Source organism: Embiotoca jacksoni, unplaced genomic scaffold (assembly GCF_022577435.1).
Source record: "Embiotoca jacksoni isolate LCO1_2020_lvr unplaced genomic scaffold, fEmbJac1.0.p SCAF_17, whole genome shotgun sequence".
NCBI classification, from domain to species: domain Eukaryota; kingdom Metazoa; phylum Chordata; class Actinopteri; family Embiotocidae; genus Embiotoca; species Embiotoca jacksoni.
In genome coordinates this window covers 5,477,095-5,493,859 of record NW_027185307.1, presented here as the reverse complement: position 1 = coordinate 5,493,859, position 16,765 = coordinate 5,477,095, and the positions used below count along the sequence as shown (strand labels likewise).

General features: G+C 40.5%; 1 protein-coding gene and 3 non-coding genes across 4 annotated transcripts in view; 2 read left to right on the top strand and 2 right to left on the bottom strand.

Annotated features, from left to right (window-relative positions):
• Positions 1-686: 686 nt before the first annotated feature.
• trnaw-cca (transfer RNA tryptophan (anticodon CCA)) lies at positions 687-758 on the top strand. The gene has a single exon. It is a non-coding gene; the product is annotated as a tRNA-Trp (tRNA).
• A 559-nt stretch (positions 759-1,317) lies between these two features.
• On the bottom strand, positions 1,318-1,389 carry trnaw-cca (transfer RNA tryptophan (anticodon CCA)). Its single transcript has one exon. It is a non-coding gene; the product is annotated as a tRNA-Trp (tRNA).
• Positions 1,390-2,390: 1,001 nt separating this feature from the next.
• On the bottom strand, positions 2,391-2,462 carry trnaw-cca (transfer RNA tryptophan (anticodon CCA)). The gene has a single exon. It is a non-coding gene; the product is annotated as a tRNA-Trp (tRNA).
• A 3,710-nt stretch (positions 2,463-6,172) lies between these two features.
• Positions 6,173-16,765, top strand: part of LOC138199320 (partitioning defective 3 homolog) — a 362,202-nt gene continuing 351,609 nt past the window's right edge. The window contains exon 1 of the mRNA XM_069151329.1: positions 6,173-6,525. Within this exon, the coding sequence (XP_069007430.1) occupies positions 6,406-6,525 (120 nt within the window). The 5' untranslated portion in view covers positions 6,173-6,405. The remainder of the gene's footprint in view (positions 6,526-16,765) is intronic.

Here is a 16,765-nt window from a genome sequence, read left to right as displayed (position 1 = left end):
CAATGACTGTTTGGGGAAATTAGAAAGAGATTGTTTCTTATAGTATTCCTCACCCTAAAAATTCTTCAATTTACTGCAATACAAAAGTATTTACTGAATTCACATTAATGTGTCAGCTGCATAAATCATATAACACATCAATGTTTTGCTCCTCAGAATTTTTTTTTTCTGAATATCCTCAGTTTTTTAAGACTGAAAGCTGCAGTGAGAAGTTCACACTCATCATGTACATGAATGTCAATCAGATTGTTGGATGGATCTTTATCACATGTTGTGATAGGACAATCCAAAGGGAATCTGAGATATAGTTGCATTATTTAAATAAACTGAGAGTCTTTGACCTTGACGTGAAAGTGACAGCTGTGAACAGTAAAGCATATTGTCCATCAAGGCCTTTCTGTTTATTCACTTCCCTCCTCTCCACCACTGAACATTGATGTCATTTGTAAGATTTCTTTGGTTAACTTATCAGGAAACAAAACCATCAGCCGAGCTTTAACAGACATCAGGCGGAGGACTGACCTCTCGTTTCCATTTTTCACCCGTGAATGCCGTTTTTGTTCTTCAGCGCTGAAGATGGTTCAGTGGTGGAGAGGAGGGGAGTGAATAAAAAGACAAGCCATGATGGACAATGTCTCACCACTTATACCTCTTACTTCCCTGTGGACAGAACTTCCATTTTATATGACCTTGTGGCGCAATGGTAGCGCGTCTGACTCCAGATCAGAAGGTTGCGTGTTCAAATCACGTCAGGGTCAAAGAAATTCTATATTTCTTTAAATAATGTCACTATATCTGGATTGTCCAAGCACAACATGTGGCAAGTATCCATCCAGCCAACTGATGGACATTCATGTACTTCATGAGTGTTAACTTCTGACCACAAGCGTAAGTTTTAGAAAACTGAGTGTGTCCAGAACCAGTATTATTAAGCAGCCCAAAAAAAGGTCGTCATCGAGGCAGAGCTGCCATCTGCCTCAATGACTGTTTGGGGAAATTAGAAAGAGATGGTTGTCTTTATTATTACTCACCCTAAAAATTCTTCAATTTACGGCAATAAAAAAGTGTTTACTGAATTCACATTAATGTGTCAGCTGCATAAATCATATTGCACATCAATGTTTTGCTGCTCAGAAAAAAACTGTTCTGAATATCCTCAGTTTTGTAAGACTGAAAGTTGTGGTCAGAAGTTCACACTCATCATGTACATGAATGTCAATCAGATCGGTGGAGTGATCTTTGTCAAATGTTGTGGTTGGAGAATTGAAAGGGAATTCCAGATATGGTGGCATTATTTAAAGAAACTGAGAGAGTCTTTGCCCTTGACATGATTTGAACATGCAACCTTCTGATCTGGAGTCAGACGCACTACCATTGCACCACAAGGTCATATGAAAAAGAAGATCTTTCTACTGGGAAAGTGACAGCTGTGAACAGTAAAGCAAATTGTCCATCATGGCCTTTCTGTTTATTCACTTCACTCCTCTCCACCACTGAACATTGATGCCATTTGTAAGATTTCTTTGGTTAACTTATCTGGAAACAAAACCATCAGCCGAGCTTTAACAGACATCAGGCGGAGGACTGACCTCTCGTTTCCGTTTTTCACCCGTGAATGTCGTTTTTGTTCTTCAGCGCTGAAGATGGTTCAGTGGTGGAGAGGAGGGGAGTGAATAAAAAGACAAGCCATGATGGACAATATGTCTCACCACTTATACCTGTTACTTCCCCTGTGGACAGATCTTTGAAGTTATATGGCCTTGTGGCGCAATGGTAGTGCATCTGACTCCAGATCAGAAGATTGTGTGTTCAAATTATGTCAGGGTCGAAGAAATTCTCTGTTTCTTTAAATAATGTCATTATATCTGGGTTGTCCAACAACAACATGTGACCAAGCATCCATCCAGCCAACTGATGGACATTCATCTTCTATTTGAGTGTGAACTTCTGTCCACAGCTGTCACTTTGAAAGCTGAGGGTGTCCAGAACCATTTCTTTTTAGGATTAAAAAAAAAAAAAGGTCATCGTCGAGGCAGAGCTGCCATCTGCCTCAATGACTGTTTGGGGAAATTAGAAAGAGATTGTTTCTTATAGTATTCCTCACCCTAAAAACTCTTCAATTTACTGCAATACAAAAGTATTTACTGAATTCACATTAATGTGTCAGCTGCATAAATCATATTAAGCATCAATGTTTTGCTCCTCAGAAAAAAACTATTCTGAATATCCTCAGTTTTGTAAGACTGAAAGTTGTGGTCAGAAGTTCACACTCATCTTGTACATGAATGTCAATCAGATTGTTGGATGGATCTTCATCACATGTTGTGATTGGACAATACAAAGGGAATTTTAGATATAGTGGCATTATTTAAATAAACTGAGAGAATCTTTGACCTTGACGTGATTTGAACACACAACCTCCTGATCTGGAGTCAGACGTGCTACCATTGCGCCACAAGGTCATATGAAATATACGATCTTTCTACTGGGAAAGTGACAGCTGTGAACAGTAATTCTCCAGATCAGAAGGTTGCACGTTCAAATCACGTCAGCGTCGAAGAACTTCTCATTTTCTCTAAATAATATCACTATACCTGTATTGTCCAACCACAACATTTGACAATGATCCATGCAGCCATCTGATTGACATTTATGTACATGATGAATTGAAAGCTTAGAAAAGTGAGGGTGTCAAGGACTACTGACTCTTAGCTGCAAAACATTGATATTTAATATAACTTATGCAGTTTATTTTTTTATTGCAGTAAATCAAAGAGTTTTAAAGATAACTAGGTCACTATTATATGTCACTATTTCATGTCATTAACTTTGTGTCTTCTCTCCTGTAGTTTAAGTTTTTTTTCTGCAGGTATCACAGCTTCATATTTCTGATCTTTTGTTTCTGCCCCAAAAACCTGCTCAGTGTTCATTGTTTTCTCTCTGCTCACCTCAAAAAGTCGAGGCAGATGGTTCCTCTGAGCCTGGATCTGTCTGAGGTTTGTTCCTGTTAAAAGGGAGTTCAGAATCTTAAGGGCAGTTTTGTTAAGTTTCTTCCACTGACTCCATCTCAGAAGTCCTTGGAAAAGATCACGGAGGGAAAACATGTTTCTAGTTGTGTATTTACTCTCTATACCATATAGAAAACAAATGACAATTCAACAACTCTCATATGATGGACAGTGGGAAGGAAAAACTCCCTTTTAACAGGTTAACGAAGTTAATGACATGAAATTGTAACATGTAATAGTGACATTATTACCGTAAACACTCTTCCATGTACTGCAATACAAAAGTATCTATCAACTACACAGTGAAATGGCAGCTGCATAAATCATGTTGATTATCAGGAAAACTTTTTCTGGATTCCTTTAACTTTACTTTACTTTTCTGACAGACAGTTGTGGTCAGAAGTTCACACTCAGCATGTACATGAATGTCAATCAGATGCTGGATGGATCTTCATCACATGTTGTGATTGGACAATCCAAAGGGAATTTAAGATATAGTGGCATTATCTAAAGAAACTGAGAAGATCTTTAACCCTGATTAAACCCAACAACAACAAGTGGCAAGGATCCATCCAGCCAACCCAGATATAGTGACATTATTTAAAGAAACAGAGAATTCCTTTGACCTTGACGTGATTTGAACACACAACCTTCTGATCGGGAGTCAGACACCCTACTGTTGCACCACAAGATCATATGAAAGAGAGAATCTGTCTACTAGGAAACTGACAGCTCTGAACAATAAAGCATGTTACAGCAAATGCTGAAACTACGGGGCAGAGAAGACAGAACTTTAATGAAAGGAAAGAGTAGCATGTAATAGTGACCTAATTATCTTAAAAACTCTTCGATGTACTGCAAAACAAAAGTATTTATCTACTACACAGTGATTTGGCAGCTGCATAAATCATATTAAACATCAATGTTTTGCTGCTCAGATTAAAATTGTTTCTTGACACACTTACTTTATTAAGACTGACAGTTGTGGTCAGAATTTCACACTTGTCATAAATGTCATGGCAATATTTGGCTGTTAAATGGTACTGAAGGCTCTCGGGAAAGTGACAGCCGTGAACAGTAAAGCATATTGTCCATCATGGCCTTTCTGTTTATTCACCTCCCTCCTCTCCACCACTGGACATTAATGCCATTTGAAAGATTTCTTTAGTTGATAGAACAGAACCATCAGCCAAGCTGGAGCAGAAATCAGGTGTCAGGATACACATTACCGAACTGAGAAGTAACATTTTTGCTTTTTGTCACTCTTTCAGTCAAACACGTCCCCCACTGTGTGGTGCTTTTATTTTTAAGTACAGATACTTATGTGAAAAAATAATGAGACTTTCCTCTTGGTTTCACATGTAATTGCTATCATGTACCACACAAAAGCATATTCTCTCTCTGCCTCCCCATAAAAACTGTGTAACACATTGTATTGTTTCAAGTTATACAGTGTCGAGTGTAGACGCCTCGAAGTAATGATCAACAATAAGAATAAGACTGAGGACTGCCAAATTATTTAAGGGTTCAAACCATGTCTGGACTGACACACAAGTCCAGCTCTCTTCATTATCATCACTGTCTTGCTCGTCCGAAAAACTGTTGAAAGAGATTATAATGTGACACATTTTTTAATTTGTATCCATGTTTGTAGGTGATTTCCATTGTTGATACACACATGGAGCACACAGCGATTCCATAAACTCACCAAACTGTCCTCAGTTTTCTCATTTGGGAGCTTTTTCTCGAAGTTACCACTAGATGGAGTATTAGTAGTGTGAAAGTGGGTGTTAGAGCTGCACTTGTTAAAGTACTAAAGAATTGAAACAGTTCAGAACAGGTTTGGCTCCTCACATTCATCCTGCAATATTTATGAACTTCAGCACAAGTCAAAGCATTAATACACGCCCACGGTTTGAGCTTTCTGGAATCAGACGAAGTGCCACTGCTCCACAAGGTCAGGGCAGATACATTTCAGGTATTACATATAAGAACCCAGAAGTCAGGCCGTTGATTAATGAATCTAGAAGTAAAGGAACACTTATACGGTCAGAAAACAAGAAAAAAGCAGAACTGACAGTATTAAAGCCAAATATTGGACCAGTGTTTGAACCTTAAAGACCACTCCCATCATGCACCATACAGTCTAGAAAAGGGATCGTCCATCTTGCACTCTTCATGTTCATTCATTTGAACTACATTAGATCATAAAGAGTAAGAGCTGCAGGGAGCAACTGAGGCTCAGAAAGGTTGCAGCTTTCAGCAGTGAAATGGGTCAGACTTTCTATAGAGCCCCCGGCTCACTTCTCATACTGCACTGCAGGTCAATAATTTATACATATACATCACTTTAATATATGCTTTGCAATCAGCCAAATATGCAGCTCAGTCAAATGCAGATCAGACTTCGGTGTGTTCTCAGCACCAACATCTGAACCTTCTCAGTCAGGGAGAGTTCAGCTCATTCAGCCTGTCTCATTTATTCAAAGTGAAATTCAACATCTGTTCATGCAGAATGTTTCATGTGTTGAATCATACAGAGATTCATTACCATTTCACATATCTAAGAAGTCCACATAGACCAGACTTACCTAACCAAAACTCCCAAACTGAGGGATCTTAATGTGATATAAACCAGAGGAATTATGGGAAACTGTTTGGATCTGTCTTTAATAGTGAATGTGCAGTGGCAGTTTGTATTCGTGTGAATTTCTAGTGAGTGAAATGACTGAGTTCAATCCTAAAACCATAAAGGCCTTAAACAAAGTGGGATTAACTGGCTTCATTGGGCACCCCGGTCACCTCTGAAACCCGGATTATAGCCACTGACCATATAGAAAAATACAATGTGCTTTAATGACCAGCATTCACCTTGACAACAGGCTGAAAAAAGATCTTCTCAGAAACGTTTCATTTGACAAAGTTTCCCATTACACCCTCAATCTCCACTGAAATAAACCCGCAAACCCAAGTGTTTGCGCAACTTTTAATGACGACAAAGCAAAGAAACGTAAAAACATTTTTTTAATGGATCAGCTCCTCAACCCGCATCGAGCCACTCGGTGTTGGAAACATTCTTAGTGCCTGCTCCAACATGTGGGCGCCCTCGCGGTGTCGGTTGTCAGCTGTCCAGTTGTGCGCTCTCGCTGCTGAGGCGTTTTGTTGGGAAGTTTCTCTAAAGTGAGTCAACACGGCACAGGGAAGACGCCACCCAGCCCCGCCGCTGGATCTTATGCTGGGCTTCTCTCTACTCCTCCGAGGACGCAGGGACACAAAGACAGATCCACTCGGGACCACAGCCGGGATTTGGGGCTTTTTCCCTCTTCACACGCCGGGGATGTTTATCGTTGTTTTCACGCGGCTTTTTCCTCTTTGGAATTAACGCGGCGGAGGAGAAATGAAAGTGACGGTGTGCTTCGGGAGGACCCGGGTGGTCGTTCCGTGTGGAGATGGGAATATTACAGTCCACAGCCTTATCGAACAAGCGGCCATGAGGTATAAAAAGGCGATTGCAAAGGTAAGACTCCCCCTCACACACACACACACACACACACACACACACACACACACACACACACACCCCTGCCACAGTGTGATTTTGCAACGTTTCGCTCGGAGTGCGCGGAGCAGCGCGCCCGTGTCAACACCGGAGCCTCAACATGGCGCTTTCCACGGGGAAAAGGGTAGAGAGCCCGCGGCTGCCCCAAGAATGGGAGTCAGTGGAGACCCCCAAGGGCCCTTGGTGGAGGGCGAGAGGGGCAATAAGCCAAACTTTTCATAAGGCTATTATTTCAAAGGAGATGCTTTTCGGCTTATCCACAAAGTTGTGAAGCAACCTTTTGATCGGTTGTCCATGAAAAAGTTCAAGAAACAGTGAACATGTTCCTATAAAGGCAGAATAGAGTCCACAGAATTCAAAGGGTTTGTGTAGGTGTGCCTTAACTGCAGTTATGGTGAGAAACACTTGTGTAACCAGGCAATACAATAATCTGGCCTCTTAATGAATTGCATATTACACAGGGAGTCCCAGGAGAATTATAGTTCAAAGTCATGTTCACTTTACTTTAAATTCCCCTTATATTAATATAATAATACACTCTTAATCCATGTGTGCATTCATGTCTTTATATTACAACTCGTTTACAACATTAATGGGAAATCAAGCCAACTGAACATTTCTCCATCAAATGATGCCTTTTCCATTTACATGCTCAGCAAAAAGGTTTTAAGTTCATCCAAGTTTCACATGTTATATGACGGAATATAACATAGTGCCAAATGTGAATGAAAACTCTGATTGTTTTTCCCTGTGTGGGTTTCTAGTTGCTGCAGCTTTAAAGCCAATTAAATGGCAAATTAATGAATTAAAGTTTGGTACTGTTGCCATGGTTAGGGACAGCACTTTCTTCCCTGTGCCAGTGACTGCTATTAACCATTGGAGTCACGTTGCTGCAGGATTGGAATATCTTCATGAAGCTGTGCTGGATTTGCCAGGGTTGTTTCTACTCACTGTTTCAGTTTTGGGTTTTTGGATGGACGAAATTTCATTAACCTTTAGACAGGTTTCAGACAGATCCAGAGTGGGGGCAGCGCTGGGTTTGATAGCACAGAATCCATTCAGTGAAATCCCAGACATGCATTGCTTTACTTCATCTCCATGGTAACAAATTACCGTAAAAGAGGAATATCCACTCTTGTAGTTCAGTCGTAGATTTTGCCACGGAAGGCAAACAATGATGAAGTAGGTCAACATTAACGCTCATTCTTGAAGACCACTTCCTCCTTAGACACACACCAGACACACACCAGCAGTCCCACACACACACACACACACACACACACACACCCACACACACACACACCCTCTCTCCTCTGTTTACCAGTGCTTGATGCTTTTCCTTGCTTCAGCAGAATGGAGGCGACTGGTCCATTGATCCATGCTGCTGTACTGTAAATGTAGAAGTGTGCTTCCCCTCTGGAGAACGCTTGGCTTTGGGCCATCGCAAACTACTGTACCGTGTGCCAGACAAAGGATCTGGACCACAGGGGGATGGAATCACGCATAAGTTACTTAAATTCGTATAACACTGCAGCAGGTGCAACAGTTTTTTTTTTTAGTAGCTGCATTAACAATGTGACAAGAATCTCAAGTATGATAAAAGATTTGACACAATATTACAACTCATCGCAGGCAGATACTATTTATTTGAGTGCTTAAATCTGATTGTTGGCCCTTTATGTTTTTACCCACTTCATTGGGTGATCCAATTTGAGCATGAAGAACCAAGAACCGAAGAGGTGTCTGCCACAAATCTCATGTCTCATACTGCAAATACAAATCTCAGGGAAATATGAAAAGAGTAATTCAGGTAAGTAAGTAAATATCAGAACATATTTGTATGGGATCTAGCTGTATGCTAGAACAGGTACATATCTAACATTTGGGGAAAAAAAATACTAGTTAGGATCCAAAGGTCTTTTTAGCCTGACATGCTCTCTTAGGTCACAGTGACACATGTCGGCTGGTTCATTTGACTGCACCGTGGGAAAAAAAAAATAAAAATCATATATTGTTGTCATTTAGCTTCCTGGTATCATTCTACACGTGAAATACTCCTTTCAGTTGACTAGAAGATACTGTGTCAGTGTCACGTTTAGCCTCGCTTTGGTGTGACAAGTACACACATGTATGATTGCTGTTGAAGTCAGTGAGGAAAAAAAAAAGGTCACTATGGATATTCCTTAACTAAGTTACTTACAAAATGTAATGTATTTAACTTACATAGTGTACATAAAGTAACCTATATGGCATACTTAACCGTACATGTAAAAATGACTTATTTCAACCCAGACCAAACCCAAACAAATTAGCATGTCTCCACCAGACTATTGCTCACAGCCTCAGTTTTCTTTGCTGTGATTAAAGTCGGCACAGCCAGTCTGAAGGGTGGACTATTCAGCAACTAGTTAGTGGTTAGCTCCCATGATGATGAAGTCAAGCATTTTTTTTTTTAAAATGTAGTTGCAGTGATGGTAGAGTTTTTGCTGGTTTGAGTATGGTGGTCAAAGGCTGCTCCAGTAGCAGTAGTTTCAAAATGAACCCGAGGTCTACTCCCAATTGGAGGCAACAACTGGCAGCAATTCCCAATCAAGCATACGCGGACCCATATATTCATGCAGTGGATTTGAGTCTGGTAATACCAGGCTATAACCAAATGTGTCACATATAACCCAAACCATGATCTTTTTCTAAAACTGACCACATGGTTTTGATGCCAAAACTAAAGGCACCTCACTTTTCATGCCTGCGCAAACAGAAACCTCACACCTACATAATATTGTGTAGTTGGACTGACAGACATGTAGTGATCCTGAGCAGCAGCAATCACTTTAATTGGTCAGTTATGCTTAGTGCCATTTCACATTATCACAGCTACATGGACCCATGTGCTGAAATCTGATTACCCAGAGAGTAACATCAACCTACTGTTACTACACATCTGCCTCTTTTCTACGTTCGTCCTTGTCTTGACTCCAGCTGTCGTCTGCCCGACACTAATTTCCTCATCTACCTCTTTATTATACATAAACCATCTTGGATTGCAAAGATATTTTTCACATGTCATATTCAGTTTTCTCCATCAGTGCTGTGATTTTTCTATCTTTGCTCTTAGTTTCTTGTTATATCAGGAATACATGAAAACAGATTTATTCTCCTCTTTGTATTTGAGGCTGTGTTGCTGAGCCCAATCAGACAGCTTCACATGCTACACCAGTGGACCACATTTTCTCTGGGGACTCTTGAGGACCTTGTTAGAGTTTCAGTGGGAGCAGAAAGTGTGTCTCCCACTCAAGCACCATCAACTTCAGAGTCAATCTGGTCTCCAGTATGCACAGTCATGAAGGATTAATGCTCAAGGGTCTCTCAATTATCTCATCCTGCCTTTTTTTTGTTTGTTCTTAAAGCTGTTGTTTTTAGCACTTAGCCAGTTTAATAATAACTGTGCATTCACCAGATTTTAAGTCATTTAGGCAGGAGCAACGATAAGATGTTATTTTTGGGGCTTTCCTGTTGGCATACAAAACATCAGGTGGACGTGGCTGGGAGGTTCAGACCTTATCTCATCCTCTGGCATTCTGGTTTCACCCACATCTGGTCCACCGTCAGGCACATAAAACAAAAGATACACTCAAACATTCAGTCAAAGGATCCATAATTTGTGGCTCTAAATCTTTGAGGAGTTCCCTTTTTAGATCCTATTTGTCCTCTACTTTCCCACAGTTGCTCAACCTAAATGTAGGCTCAAGTCATACAGCACATAATTGCTTTTTTCCTCCCAGAATTCCACAAATGCTGACTGGGAGACAAGACACAACATGGTCAAGTTGTTGAAATACACACATTGGGAATATCCCTCTGGGGAAACGTGAAGAAAAACAAAGTTGCATATATCTATACAGTATTATTCTGTATTTTATTATACAGTACTGTTTGTGAGCAGCATATGATGAGCATGTGTCCCCTGGCTCCTGGATGTCTGAATGAAAGTCTTAATTCCATGAGCCATAGATTTTATAGCCCATAAAGATGCAAAACAGTCATCACAATAATAAAAGGTTCATAGTCTTAACTGGTACTGTGCATTAACTGTAGAAACCCACTGATACGCTGAAATCAGTCTCTGTTTTAACGTTGTGAGCTGCTGACGGTCTTGATTACTGTGTCGATTCTAAATAACAGTCCTCCACATGTCTTTTGAGGCACTTCTGTTTTTGTCCCAATGACTCGGCTCCAAACTATAGCCTTTCTACTTTCAACAACATACTATTTGTCAAGCTTAATTCCTGTGTTTTCAGAGGGACTCGGCACACAAGGAAAACAGGAATGACTGAGAGTCGAGCTCGAAGAAGAAAACGGCAGTCAAAAGAAACTGCACAATGGCTATTTTCACCAGATCCGCCTGCGTTACGTTTCCGGTTCCAACCCGGCCGTTGGAGCTGGTCGCTGCCGTACTATTTGCTTGATGTTTCACCGGACGCACCAGAAGTGTCCCAGAAGCGTTTCGGCCCTCTGCTACGCTAAAGATATAAAGATATCCCTAAGCCAAAGGGACTATATGTGAACTTGTTAGGACCAACTAAAACACAGCAAACTGTATTAACTTAGTCTGTATGCACCAGCAAAGAATAGGAAATAACAATAAACACAAAATTAGACAAAAAAAGGAACCAATTGCCCACTCTCATGTCTGTCTGACAAGTGTGAAGCTAGCAGCCAATTAGCTTAGCAGGGGTGGACCAACGAGCACAGATGGTCGTTTTTATACTTATGACAATTAAATCATGTAAATTGATAGCTTTAGAGGTGTGCTTGGAGCTGATTGGCTGCTGGATGAAGATTCATATTTAGGCTACAGGTATCTATATTTTCATAGTTTGTAGCAAAGAAAAAGGTCTCCAACTGTCTCATTAGTTCATGAATTGATTGTTTTTATATTTAAGAGTCCTAAAAGAAAAATCGAAGGTTTGATTACATCTTTAAAGGTCACATTTAACATGTTCAATCTGAATTTTGGTGGAATTGCTTTAAAGTGTTTCTTAGACTTCTTGTACCTGATTACAAATCTCTCTTTACGGTAGACCTGCGTGTCTTGTCCTCGGGCTTTACTCAGGGCAGCAGAGTCTACCTGAGGAGTCATTCCTGTATAGGACATCTTATTAATGCTACGAAACAGCTGTAAGTAACATTTTTTTTTTTTTTTCATTTTGACAGTGAGAACCATAAAAAAAAGGCAACATAGACCCTTTTTTTCATCCGTAGAAAAAATGTTTTAAACAACACATTGTGTAGCAGATTCAATCTGCCATCAAACACACTTGTCTGTTCTGGGAATTGTGAGGCTTCAGTGAAAGTTCAGCTGAGGTCTTTGATCCTCATCTATTCTCAGGTAAGGAGGCGGTGCTGGTGCAGCTGTGCAGAAACACGCCGTGCTGAGAAAGTGGGAAGAGCCTTTTGAAAGGGTTGTCAGTGCTCATTAGCTCACCACTCAGTGGTTATGTAATAGAGAGATGCTGCAGTGTGTGAACAGGATTACGGAAGACAGTTGGAGTGTGTGTGTGTGTGTGTGTGTGTGTGGTGAATGGGTGTGTGTCATATGAGCTGAGTAGAGATGGCCGTGTTGGATGATGGAATGCAAAGTGATTGATGGAAACTGAGTACGAGTGGCTCTATGGTTCAACTAAGTGGCAGTTCTTAATTCCCTCCACAGCAGGGAACAAAGCCAGCGAAGAAGAAGAAGAAAAGAGTGGACTCACTAACCTCTCGTCCTTTTGATATCTTCTCCTCTCACTTTTGTTTTGTTTCCAATCCTTTGCATTTCCTCTCCTCTTGTCTCTTTATCTCTGTCTCTTTTCTTTTTTCTTCCCAGCTGGTCGACACAGTGTTGTCTTCCAGCCGAGCGAGCTGCGTCCCAGCTTTCGTGCAGACTCCTTCCAGGGGAATTGTTGCCTGCCAGTCTTTGAGTAAAACATCCCACACCCGCTGCTCCAGAAAGTCACGAGTTGAAGTTCGCCCAAGCATCCAGAAAAGATATTCTGCACCCCTGGCCTGAAATGCACTGCTTTCATTGTCTACTGAGATCTAAGACAGTGGTTTTTATGAATCTTTTCAAGGTCTTCTTTTTGTTAAAACTAACATGATTTGTGAAATCACTTGAGGTGCTGTATGCAAATTCTAATAATAGAACATGCAGTAAACCCTGTAATTTTAAATGGAGGCTGCCTGGTAACAACATGTTTATAGCTGTTTGTAGTCAAACAGTTTGGTGATGAAAATTCGAAAGACTTTCGGACACCTTAAAGAAAAGACTTCAATGTGATTAAGCTCTAGTCAATATAGAAACATGCACATTGCAGCCCATAATTTGCCGTGCTGTCACATTTTTGGTTATTTTGGTGGTCTGCGTAAACATATACAAAATGGAAATGACACAACTGCAACAGTATGAGGTTAACGTGGTGACATTGCAGTTTTAGGAACGTTTGAAAGCAGCAAACAAAAAAATCCACTCACACTCGATAGTGGAGAGCTGGTGGCACTTTTTCTACAATTAGAGAACGGTGAAATGTCACATTAATCCTTAACATATACAGATTAAAAAAGCATGTTTTTTATGGCCAAGTACTGACATATTTGTGACTGTGTCAACGTCAGTCAGTGGACTTGGTAGCAACCTCAAAATAAGAAAGAAGGCATACTGGCTGAATCCAAGTGGCAACCCATGGTGACGTCACCATTTGGTTTGCAGACTGCTTTTAAACCTCAAGTCTGGCATTTTGGCTGAACCCATCTCGTTTATTTGGAGCCAGAAAATTACCATATTTTGACGAGCTGGGGTGGAACGAGAGGTGAATCAGACTAAGAACCTGAGGACATTGTGCCCGTCCAGCAATAATGGAAACCTGATTGCATGTCAATCAAACCAGGCGTGCCCCAAACATGCCTCTCTTTGAAGTATAATATCTAATTAATGATGGGATTCCTTTTAGAAGTACCACCAGAACACCAATCAGAGGTTGTTAATTTAGTAAATGACACCAAATTGATAATAAAAAATGATTAACTTTTTATTTAATGAGAGAAGTTTATTCTTTTTGAATGGGAGTCAACGGAGCCAGAGTTTATTTTGGAGCCAGCTCCCAGTGGTATTGCACTTTAAAACACTTCTGAATTGGCTTCACTTTTCAGACCCAGACATCTTTCCATCTCTATATACAATTTATGGGTGCAATACAGGACTGATAAAGCATTGGTACTTCAGATATTTAATGTTTGCTAATATCTGTTGGTCTGAAACTTCATAGTCATTGTCATAGACTGAAGAGGAATGTGTTACCAATAAATTAATATTATTGTATTAAAGTTGTCCATGAGTCCAATTCAAACGGGTCCTAAAGATTAACTATGTTAATGCCCTGAAAGTAAGCACTTAAACCTGGTGGTTGCTTCATGGGAACTCTAGCGTCCTGGATTACACAGCTGATACAACAAAAACTACCACTGTTAAAATAAGTGACATCACTGCAGGCGCTACAGACTTTGGCCAACATTTGCTGATTGGAGTTTGGTATATGGGTCAATGTCGAGTAGAATCTGAGACTTCCGTAAAACCCGTCTGGCTGACTGATTAAACGACCGTCTGGCGAGCTTCCCGGCTCACGTGAATGGCATCAAGGACAATGACACCACGCTCAGGGAACCTTATCTAAACCAAACAGTGCTTCTCCTCGGGGTCAAGCTAAGATGACTTCAGAGTATTTTAGGTGTACACACAGGTGCTGATATATGGTTCGCAGATGGTAGGGAGGGCGCATGCATGCAAAGATTGCAGAGAGCAAAACATCAGCAACTCTGGACTCTGAATTGAAAAGCCTGTTGTTTGAGGGTTACACACAAATCTAGCAGGAGCTGCTAAAGACAGCAATGCAGGCAGGCTACATGCCATAATGGAAATTGCCAGGGTCTCAGTGTGCCATAACCATGCCATGCTATGTGACTGTTGTTCTGGCTACATATATCAATTTATGTGACAAGAAGCAGATTGAGCATTACTTGGTGTGTTTTATCTCTAAACGTGTTTTTGTGTGTTCTTCAATTAGATAACGTGGCTTTATTTAGACACACCATAGTGTGACTGAGCTGACATATCAAACATGAGCTCTTTATACCAGATTCCTTGTACTTTCCTATCCCAGCTACAGCCTTGCGATATTGGGGACTCGCTTTTTGTTATCTTAACCTGCTGGTTTAGATAATCCAGCTAATCATTAGCCAGAACCGTGAGAGGCAGGACAATAGAACCACTGCACTGCACATGATCCCACATAACTTAAGCGTACGTTTGAGTTGAAAAGCTGCTCTTCACAGCTTCATGTATTTTAGACAAGATGAATTGAAATGAGATTCTCTGAAAGGTTCTGATGTTTATTCAAGATGGTGAATGACTGTTGTTGTGACTCTAACATGTGGCAGCAGATGTCACCAATAACTCTTTGTTTAGCCATAATAAATTGTTTTGTATCTGTTGGAAAAGGCTCTTTAGTGTTATTTGGCAGATTTACACTAGATGTATCCATCCTGGCAAACGAAAGGGAAACCCTGATTGGAGGTTCGGTGGAGATTGATGCTTTCCACAGATAATGTGATTAACTGACAGAATAATGTGAGCCATGTGAAACATTTGAATATTTCAATTCATCATAATTATTTAGTCTTTTGATGGTTTAACTTTAAGATGAGGTGAGGCTGTTCCCACAGAATTTATGATGTGTTTAATTGTGTTCGACTGGACAATTGTCTCCATCCAGCAATCTTTAGTTAGTTTAGTTAGTTTTCTTTATCTGTCAAGAACTTTGGTAATTTCCAACCACCAAATGACAAAACTTTGACACTGACGTGATTTGAACATGCAACCTTCTGATCTGGAGTCAGGCACACTACCATTGCACCACAAGACCTTCTTGCTGCTGTTCACACTTTGCCTTTCAAATCTGCATTCTCACACTCACTCTGATTGGGCCTGTTGTCATCATGTCTCGTTTAACCCCTCTCACTCCATCTTAGTTCACCTCACACATTTCCATTTGTTATCACAGATTAATCACCAGAACATAATGGGTTAGCTAACCATTAAGCTCCCTTTATGCAATTGTGTTGAACTGACTGGGAGCTGGAAAGCCATGTTTGGAGAGTAATGAGCTTCTCCACAGCAGTGAAACATGGCAAAATAAGTAGCAAATATTTTGTATAATAAACCCTCCCGTAGTTTATGGTATAAGTGAAGCCATTATCTGCAGTGTGACCCCTTCATTAAGCCACAGTGATGATGCCACTCAACTCTACTAATTTATTGGTATCAGGTACTTTTCTGGATTTTGTTTTCCACTGCAGGTAGCACCTCCTCAAGACAGCGTCATTACTATAGAAATGTGAAACTGCTGTAATGTCATTTTCAAAATCAACAACAACAAAATAATTGCTATTAAAGTTAAGTTTGGGCTTCATGGCTCTCCTTCGAACTTTGTCGTTTTCAGGCGGGCGGGGCCTGACGAAACACAAATCGGTAGGGGAACAGAGTTTGACACCAGACTGGCTTCATTAAACAGTCAGTGGGTGCAGAACTTCAGAATCTGGAGAAACATTGATCTACCTGTAAGACAATATGCGTCCAGTGATGGAAGGACAAACACTTCCACAAGTGTGCGCCTCTAAAGAGAGAAATTGGCCATCACACTGTGGAAACTTGGTCGGCAGTGTTTTCACATCACCTTTTAGTATTGGCTCAGCTCACTTGTAACCTTGATAGAGGGGATATCAATAATAGTATCAGGTCCCAGGTACCAAATACCATCCATAGACAATGAAAAAACAAATAATAGCGTGTAGAGTCGAGTCTAGCTGAGCCTGTACAATCAGTGGAAAAGAGTCTTTCGAAGGGTCCTTGTTGCTTTTACGCCTGGCTTAATACGCAAGCAAGTGGATGCCAGATTGTTGCTGGTTGGTACAAAGTTTCGAAAATCTAAATCTAACTTTTTCTGGATAGTTAAAATATCCTGCATAGACCTAAAATATGAAAGATAAGATTACCACATTGTTCAGCTGCTATTGGGTTGAAAGATGGACTGTATATCATATATTAGCATTATTGTAAATGTAAAATTTGATGAGGTGATACACCGTAGAATTACATGTATTTCAG